We start from the raw sequence: 10,413 nt of genomic DNA on the forward strand, positions 1-10,413 counted from the left end.
AGACGGAGGATTAAATAAATGACAAAAATACTTCATCCACCACATGAGATGGAAAAAAAAATACACTTTCAGAATTATTTTAATTACTGAATACTGGAAGCTGACACGTTTTTTAATCCCCTTCACCAGTTGAAATTAAATTTAAAAAAATCAACTTCTTTATCTTGCAGATAAAAAGCTTTGAAGGAAAGTTAAAATAACGGATGAATTCCTGACTGGCTGATCATAATTAAGGGGAAAATCTGTTTTACAAGAGTGAACGTGTTCTTCTTTTGCCAAGTTCTTTTTAATTTTTCTTTGAAAGTAAAAACTCAGTTTGCACTTAGAGATGCTTTCACATTTACTCAAACAACGTCTAAAATAAATGTACTGCTGACCAAGAGGAATTCTGTTGAACAATTACTCAATAATTGCTACAGAAAGGAATCATAAATCTGTATTCTACAGCAGGGGCCCCCAACCCACAGTCTAGGGACCGGTGCTTGCCCATAGGTCATTTGGTACTGGGCCGCAGTGGGTCATATCCCATTACTTTTTTTCATTCAAAGATAATCTGTCAATGTTTCAAAACAACAGGTCATTCAGACTCTGATACTAACAGAAGAAAGACAACGTTTTATTTTGAAAATTGAATGATCCTTCAACGTTGGCGCCTTATTACCGGTCCGCAGTAACGGCAGATACCGGGTGACTGGTCCATGGTAGAATAAAGGTCGGGGATCACTGGTCTACAGTATCATATTATAACACACAGTAATCTATAATTGTGTTTTATCGTTTGTATGTTACAACCATGTTGGAAAATGTTGGTACTTTCTTCTTTATTTCATCATTTATTACATGATCCGACCCAGTAAAAATTGAAATACTATTGAGAACCTGACAACATGTATATTATTATCTGTACAAACCACTGTATGATTTGCTGCCCCCTAGTGACTGGAGGCTTGTTATCATTCAAGTGTTAGTGGTGGTGCACTGATGTCCAGCGTACCATATTCCATTGGAAGCCCCTCATGCCCCCCGTGACACCTCACTGTGCCCCCCCAGGGGGGCCCGCCCCACTAATTGAGAAGTACTTGCAGTGGACAATGAATGAATTGCATGTCCTTATTTTCCCATTAATGAAATCATTTGACGTCTTCCTCCTGCTGCTGCTGCTGCTGCTGCTGCTGCTCTCCATTCAAATCTCTAATTGACTCTGTCACTTTTTGCCCCCTTGACTTACAGTGTATCATAAGTCAGTAAATAAAGCCTTTTGGCTTGTTCCGTTCTCACTGTCCTACTCCTTCATCCACTGCACATCTATCAGCCCCCCCCCCCCTTCATCTCCCCATCTGACTCCCAGCTAACTTCCTGTTGGCTTTGTTGTTTGCTGTTGGCAGCTGGGCTGCAGCAAAAGTCACAATTGTAGATAAATGGTGGCCAGAAAATACAATCACTCCAACGCTCAGCAACGCTTTGGGGAACGTGTGCATTTATAGACCACATCAGCCGATCCACGGCCACGTCTGCATTATTTCGAGACACATGAGCGATTGCCGTTACTCATCGCCGACTCTCGTGGCTGTCCGCATTAATAGCCCTTCGTTTCATATCACGGCCTGCGTACGGCCATCAGATTGTACACGCTGTCCGCTCCCATCATCTCACAGAGTTTCATCCCAGATGAGGAAAATGAAGAGGGAGGAAAAAATACGTTCCCAATTGCAAAGCAGATTTAACTGCAGGCAGATTTGAGATGACATTTTCTCATTGTCTTTGATTACGTTGAGGGAAAATATAATACGAATGAGGCTCACTCTGCACAGTGACACGGTGTCACTGAGTCGACGAGAAGGGCACACTTTTATTATATGAACAGCATCAACATGTCGCTTCAAAACTTAAAGCTAGTGTCACCCCCCCCTCCTTTGTTATTTATAATGTCATGAAATGATGTATTCCTACTGTTAAAAATGGTTAAATCTGTCAAAGTGGAAAGGTTAATCACATATATGGGTCAATGACAAATGAAGCTGTCAAATAATAAAAACAAAAATAATATAAATATTATCCATATTACTCTGAATTTGAGTATCGTTAACATCCAACTTTTCATATCTTTGTATTAAATATAGAAACAAGGGTCAACAAGGTGCTAGGGTCGTATGACAACCTAGTGATACAGAAATTGTAAATAAAATATAATAAACTATATGTATCCAAACTAGCTTTTTAAAAATCTACCAAACAATCTGAAGCCATTCCCCAAAATATGATCTAGTAATAAAAGCGGCTTATAAAATAATAATAAAATGCAGCACTTTTTAAAACTGCAGAGGTCAAAAATACGGCAGTAAAAAGGTTCATTATTGTAGTACACTGTGTGTGAAGTAGTCAAAAGAATGTGTAATTGTTGGAAATAAGAGAAATTCCTATCCCACTAACCTGTGGAGTTTGTTTGCACCTTTCATTTGTTGAGATCAGGCCAAGACTTACCTTCCCCACGTACAGCGGCTCAGTGCCCGTGTACTCCTCCACCACGAAGAACTGGTTCCACACCCATCCTCTCTTGACGCGTTCAAGGGATGAGGTTCCGTGCTCCTGTTGACTTCCTCCTTTGGTTGGACCACTAGTCCTTGAGGCCTCGCACCAACCAAAGAAACAACCGCTGAGCAAACAGAGAGCTGCCACCAATGTCCAGCGTCCTATCGTCCAAGAGGGAGCCATTGTCTTTACAACCACCAAAAGATAAAATCCAACCTTGGTCTACATGTAAAACTGCAGACACATGAAGACAAAGTTTTTCTTTTTTTTCTTTTTTCTCAAAGTTAAATTCCACCAGCTTTAAAAAAATATTCTCTTTGAAAGAACATGAAAGTTAATCCAAGGTCTCACAGAAAGAATCTGAGGGAATATACGGAACCCAAGGCGATTTTTATCACCTGAAGACTCTGTTTGTGTGAACTCTCGATCATTCTGTGTAGTTTTTGTTTTTGTATGATCCTTCGTACTGCGTTTCTGGTGTTGTTTCAAAGTAAGACCTGGAGTAAGAAAAACTGAGGGTTTTTTAAAAGAAGCAGAAGAATCTCAAAGGCTGGTCCGATACCCCGCAGAGAAAAAGGGACAATCAGGAATCAATCAGGTTGATGGTTCATTTCCATTATTTAATTCCTCCTTCATTTTGCTTGTGATTCCTCCTCTCACCTCTGGGCACGTCACTCTTCAGTGATGAACTCTGCAGGAATTATTCAGCAGAAGTTTTCCTTGTTCGCCTCTTGGAAAAGTCATGATTGGTTATTCTTCCCGAGGCCTAATCCTTGGACTGTGAAATGCCAGCTGATTTCTTGTTGAGGTGGAGGGCTTCTTTGATCCTCGGTGGCTTTTTCTCACAAACCGAACCAGTGGTTTGGAAAGTTCACTCTTCAAAGGTCCTCTGGTATTTCTGTGGCCATGGTGACACCTTCATCAGTGACTCAAAGGCAGAGGAAAGGACAAACCTGTGTGAGAAAAAACATAAAAATCACTTTTAATTTTTAAAAATTTCAGATAATGTGAAAATCTTTCCACAGGGATATTCTGAAGGTTAATTTAACCATCATGCACCACTCCCTGTTTATTGTGAAACAAAGGTGAAACAGTCGTCTGAACGTTCTTCTATCCTTCCATGACAGTTGAACCCCTCCGCCCCCGCCCCCCAAAAACAACAAAACACAAAATACTCTCTGTCTTGGTGTTTAGTTGAACCCCTCCGCCCCCCAAAAAAAAAACAACACAAAATACTCTCTGTCTTGGTGTTGTAAGGATTATCCAGTGTTTTCCACCAGTGATTTTGAGTTAAGCAAGATAACATCAGAACGCCGTGAGCTGGAAAGTAATGGGAACAGCGACGGGGGACCAGAAAGCAGGTGTGTGTGGAAGGAAAGTAGAGACAGAGAGGGGTGAGGGACGGGGAGTGGGGGAGGAGTAGAGTCACTGTTCATCACACACAAGACCAAAGAGCATCTGTCTCTTCTCCAGATGACGGTGCGACCCCGAACCTCCCGTCAGCTGATTAACTGCATGAGGAAGCACTAATTGGACAAAGGTTATAATCAATTTATTCTGTCCAATGAGGCAACAAAAGACTAACACTTTAGATAAACATTGGAGACGAGTGTATGGGGGTCAAATATGGTCCACGTCTGTGCAAACTGAACTCAAGCTGAAGAGAAAGACGACTCTGACGAACCAAGATGAGCAGAGAAAGGTGAGAGTGAAAATTGAATTAAAACAAAAAACGTACAACTGTAAAAGACGGCTGTGGTTCGCCGCCAGTTTGATTGATGGTCTTTTGAAACAACACAGTTCACAACACAGAGTTCTAAGATACAGAAAGGATTAAAAATAAAAGAAGAACAGTAATACTCGGTACATCTCTGGCCTTACAACCTGAGAAAGACTGCCAGTTGAAGAAAAGCTCCTTAGGCCAGCGGGAGGTTTAACCTATTGCATTTCTGCGGGCTGGGAGACGACTTCTAATCTCGCTCCTCTCCTGCCTGGCAGCGAACTCCCAGCTTCTGGAAATAATTCCTTTTCAGACTGTTGGTCAAGGCAATGTCCGTGGTATTGGAAACTGACTGCTCTGGGGGTCTCCAATCTCCAGAGCAAACCGTGCAAGAACAACTTAAACAGCTTAGAGCTCTTCATTTACTCCGCTGGTGACACTTTTTGTTTGCTACTCATGTTCCAGTGTACGGCCGAGTGTGTACATGAACAGATAGGCAGGTGAGGAAGTGGAGCACGGAAATCAAGATGCCATAATACGTCGTCACCCTTCCTCTCTACGACAGTGTCCCAAGGCTCATTAACATGAATCAATAGTGTCCCGTCCTCTGAAGGTTGCACGCCTCATAGCTGCTGCTGCTGCTGCTGCTGCTGCTGTTCTGTCTCTTCCATCGGCTCCAGCATTAGCTGTTGCTTCTGTCGGCTCGGATGATAAAGTGACACACTTTGGAGTCCACACTGGTGGAAGGTATGAGCTAACTTTACCGCAGCACTAAAACTTTGTTAGGGGGGAATTCACATTGTGAGTCTGCCAGACTGCCAGGGGAGGCGCCATTGAGTATGTGGTTCCTGTTGGGCTCAAACCCAGGACGTCCTACATGTAAGGGCAGTAGGGCAGATGTGTAAGACAAGCGTAATAACCACTACACTATGGTATCGCTGTACATTCTCGCACATATATTATACATATATATGTGTGTGTGTATATATATATATTATACAGTCCATGCATTTGGTTTCGCCTTCTTTAGCATTTATTTAGCATATATTATTAGTTACGCATTTTCTCTAGCACCTTAGCAAATATACATACAAAAATATATATTTTATATATATATTTAAGTATAAACACATCCTAAATTTAATCCTAATCTGAAAAACACCTTCTCATTTAGTGGACCTGCAAAATGTCCCCACAGGAAAAAGTGTCCACACGGTAACTTTTTGAAAGTAAGTCACATACACAGCACTTCAAATGTACAAAATGCATTTTGATAACCCTTAACCATAACTCTGATCTGACCCTAACTCCAATATTATCTTAAAAGTATTTCTAAAATTACCCACAGATAAGTGTCCTAAAAAAATGTCCCCAGAATTACAGCTACACCAATGTCAAATCCTCACCCCCCCCCCACACACACACATACGCATTGATTCCCAATTCAATATATTAGAACAGTTACTTCAAAGACTTAAAACAAACTTCTTTGTCTGTGCCTCAAAGGAGAAATTGCATGTGCAGAATAATTTCTTTTTTTTTTTTTTTTGGACCAACCTAAATTTGCACTTTTCCCTCATGGTAGCTGATTTTGCACAGGCAGACTGGATTAAATTTAATTAGATAGCATCTGTATTAAACGGTCTTCTGTGAGGACCAACAGCCGTGTTTGCTTTGCAAACTGAAACATTTGCTGGGCGCCAACCGCCTGCAATCGAAAAAAAAAAAAAAAACCCATCCACACTATTACAAAGAAATCGCTCCCTTCTGCTCTGCCTTCCTCACTTTGGGAATCCTGTTGAGTGTGTACAGATTTACTTATAATTAGGTCTAAAAGTAGAGAACTGTAATGAGTTAGGGAAGGAGACAGAGGGAGCGGGGGAGGGGAGGGTGGGAGGACGGGCCGGGGGTTTGTATCCATGTGTGTTGGTTTTACACTAAGTTGGCAACCACAGGAGTGCAGTCAAAACCCTCAGTAGCTGCTAATTAGTGGAATGTCAATTACCCAACGCTACTTCCAAGCACTTCCCTACAGAGCCTGTTGATGAAAGTAAAGTTGACACACGCGTTCTCTCTCGCTCCGTCTCTTTGTGTCTTTGCATCCTTTGTCGGTTTCCATCCACGTCTCTACTCGTTCTCCAATCTTCAGCTATTGGCGAACAGGGTGCAGCCATTCGTGACCTATTAGAGTGCTGGATTGATTCTAGAGCGTGGCCGCAGCCTCTCGTCGGCGGGCATGCCTAGAGCAGGTCCTTTGACAGCTGGCAGCAGACAGACAGCAGCCAGGCAAGACAGATCACTGCACACTGATAGGCAGGGGGCCGATGGCCGACCAACAGCTCCCCTAATGGAGCAGTGTTGTAGCTGCGGCGCCTGTGATCAGACAAATGCAGTGACCAGACGGTTGTTCTGTCTGGACATGAACCACTGCTGGCTGCAGTTATGGTGATAGAGAAGTACAAAGAGTACACACACTTACAGTATGGATGGTGGAAATCCTACCACTACTACTATTAATACAACTAGGATTTCCACAACTACTACTTTTGCTGCAACTATTTCCTGTACTTCATCTATGTCTGCAACCACTAGTTCTAGAGCTGTTTGTACTTCTACTTTCTATTCAACTCGTACTACTCCATCTACTACTTCTTTATTATTTTTACTCAAATCCCTCACTACTTTTGAAATTACTGCTGCTATTTGTACTTGTAGGTACCTAGTTGTACCACTCCCGATACAAAACAAATCCCTCAATACTACCTAGTTGTACCACTCCCGATACAAACTCCACAACTTCTTCTACTACTACCGTTCAAGTACACCTGATACTACTTCACTGCTATTACTGCTACAGTATGTTTGCCACCACCACTGCATTAACTCGGCTACTACCATTATTACTACTACTTTGACGTTTACCCTAACTTCTGCTTCTATCACTGGTATTACTTTTACTATCATAAAACTACATCTACTACTAGTACCAATCAGGTATAAGTACTCCTACATATATAATACCACTTTTATAACTATTAAGATACTGTATATTTACTGCAATCACCGCTACAACTTCTACTTCCAGACCTATGTCTACTTCAACTGCTGTTCTAGTAGTACTATTACTAGTAGTTCATATTACTTCAACTACTATTAAAATCATTACATTCTACTAATTCAACTACTACAATTGCTTCTGGTACTACTTTACAACTATTACTGGTAGTTCTATGTCTACAGCTGCTTCTACTGTTTTTACCTTTACTTCTTAGTTAATCACTACTTGCAGTTATACATATATTTTTTCAGCTGGCTACTCAGCTGTGTGTTCCTTGTACTGCAGTGATTCAAAGGTTCCCACTATAGAACATTTCAACACGTTCTCTTTGGTAACGTAGCAACTCAGACACCTGCTAACTTTCTTTGGTAGAAAGACGCCACAGTGGTCAGAAGTGTAATTAACAGACACTTTAGCCAATGACTTTTAAGAGGAGGTGGTTCTCACTGCTCTAGCTTGTGTACCGCGGTGCACATCAGTTCAAGGTCTCCCAGCTGCATGCTGAGATTAAGTCATGAATTGTGAGCGTTGCGAAGAAAACTGTGTGCAGTTGACTCTCACCATCAGAGAGACATAAAGGTCTCAGCTCTGATGTGGCAGATGTAAAGAGCTCTGTTGCATCCTTGAAAGAGTGCGCCGCTTTGAAGGGTAGCTTAAAAACAAACATTTGACTGGGCAACGTTTGGAGGAAGCAAAATATGCAAACCCCTCGTGTGCTCGTGAAATTTGCACTTTACTGTAAAATGTCATGCTTTAATTCAAAATTTATGGTTTCCACGGTCTAATTTGTGAGGGGAACAGTTGGAGTGAGTCAATAACGCAACGTTCCCCTGCTGCGATCAAATGTATTACTTCACTTTATTTGGAGTCGGGTTCTCACGGAAGCTCTGCAGAATTCACTCACATATTCTCTCAAAAATTAACTTTCTGCAGCGTGTGCACAAACACCAGTTCAAGTGCCAACATTAGGTTTTGTAGTGAATCACGACAGAAGCATAAACTCCTGTCTCTCCATCGCCACCTACAGCTTCAACTCCACTCATTAGAGTAGAGAGTCAGCGACTCTGTAAACCTTTAAACGGGGGGCAGTGGTGGCTTAGTGGTTAAGGAAGTGGACTTGGGTCCGGAAGAGTTCGGGCACCGTCCCCACACACTGCTGCCCACTGTTCACTTTGGTGATAGGTTAAAAACAGAGGTCACGTTTGGTTGTGTGCAGTGGTGAGCTGTGTCACAATGTCACAATGACAATGACTTTCCTTCCTTCCTTAACCCTCCGTATCTCTGTATCCCTGACACTTTGTTCTCCTGTACTTTGGACTTTTTACCCAAACCTTTTTCACTTCATCTTAACTCGTCCCCTCTGCTCTTTTTCGCAGGTCTCTAGGTCTGTTTTCCTTTTGTCTTTGATAATAATATCTTCAGAAATTGTGTGTGTGTCCTGCAACGTCGTCAGATGAGCTCCAGTACGTCAACAGCCAAATATATTTTAATCAGCATCCTCTCGTGTTTTCTGCACACCTACAAAAACTATAGGCGTCCTTATAAACAACCCATTATTCTCCACTTGGCAAAGACTCACAGCACAGTGTGATGACTCAGCTATGCATCAATAGATATTATTGCTACATCTTTCAAAACAACATCTCATTTCCCTCAATATCACTTTTCCACATATAATACAGAAATATTTACTTTCAGAATCAAACAAGATTAATCACCAGCCTGGTAAGTTTGTGATGAAACAAAAAAACTACTTGAAAATAATGATTTTCAGTGGTGTTGACGCTGGTATCTTTAAATTATTGCATATCTCTGAAAATTGGAGGGTATTAATATAAATATGATTTTATTTTTTTCTACTTCGTGATATCCGATATGATTAATATCTGGGGGAAGAAAAACAGTTTCTTAAGTTAACTGTCTAGGGTCAACACGTGGCCATTCTTCCTCCCTCTGGCTTGGAGTCTAGCTCTACTTCTGATTGTGCTCCTTCTCAAAATCGTTCCCATATTTGCACAGATAAGCCATCAACAGAAGCTGTAGATAGTGGACCAAACCCAGCTTGATCTGCCGCGGCAGATTCTTCCCCGATCAGATAGATGAAAGCTGCCATTAAAGCCAGGCCCACGAGGAGTTCACACAGAGTGTTTATTCAACAGAGTCCAATCCCCTCCACCATGCTTATTAATAGTATACATTTTCATTTTCAATCCGAATTTGTCACAGTCTCTGTCTCTCTCTCAGCATTGCTGCGCCATGTCACCGAGGGGTTAAAAAAGGAACAAACAACCACAACAGAAAGATGTGTTGATGCTGTGATGCTAAAGTTTTTAATGGGCCATTTGCTTTTGGAGAAACAGAGAGGGAAAAAGTTTGTCCTGCCTCATGTTTGTCTCGCAGAAACAGCTAAAACACAGTTTAGCATGTAACCCAGACGGACTTCCAATAAAGATGGATCTCGCTCCGTCTATCAGTCTGTGCACGGCCGTGTACAGATACATACATAGAGCGCGCCGGCACGCTGACTCACTCAATTAGTGTCACCTCAAAGGTTACAATTTATCTTTGATACTACTTAGAAATAATTATTTGCTGTCAGATAGAGGAACCTAAGCAGGAGCCAAAAGTAAGGCTGATGAAAATCGCCAGCGGCTTCAAAGAACGCTACGCTTCACAGCATACTATCCTCCCAATAAAGCAGGCAGACACATTACACATTCAATCTGTTGGAATTAATCACTTCCTCAATAATTTAGCACGGACACATCGACAACAGTTGGGCAGCCAAATATGCTGCTCGTTAGACCTCGCCATTGTTTGTGTGCCTCGCTCCCCCTGACTGGACTGTCTTTTCTGAATCCAAAAGCCCCCGTGTTGTATTGGCAGGTCAATGATATGCAACCGAGCATGACTTGGGGGGAACAGAATCTGCATTGACACATGGAACTGTCTGGAGAATGGGTGCTGCCTCGTGTTAGGCTCCTGTGTTTGTTTATGGTTCATAATGAGAGGTGACATATTGTCAGTGCTCTGCTAAAGCTGCTCTCCTAATTACACTAATTGCTGTTTTTCCACCCCTGTCCCTCTACCCTTCCAATATCTACAT

At 41.9% G+C, this 10,413-nt stretch overlaps 1 protein-coding gene across 1 annotated transcript in view; it reads right to left on the bottom strand.

Annotated features, from left to right (window-relative positions):
• Positions 1–10,413, bottom strand: part of cdh22 (cadherin 22) — a 98,360-nt gene that overhangs the window by 63,742 nt on the left and 24,205 nt on the right. The window contains exon 3 of the mRNA XM_008321126.3: positions 2,482–3,482. Coding sequence (XP_008319348.1) covers positions 2,482–2,712 — 231 coding nt within the window. The 5' untranslated portion in view covers positions 2,713–3,482. The remainder of the gene's footprint in view (positions 1–2,481; positions 3,483–10,413) is intronic.

Source organism: Cynoglossus semilaevis, chromosome 11, assembly GCF_000523025.1.
Source record: "Cynoglossus semilaevis isolate Cse_v1.0 chromosome 11, Cse_v1.0, whole genome shotgun sequence".
Taxonomy (NCBI): Eukaryota; Metazoa; Chordata; class Actinopteri; order Pleuronectiformes; family Cynoglossidae; genus Cynoglossus; species Cynoglossus semilaevis.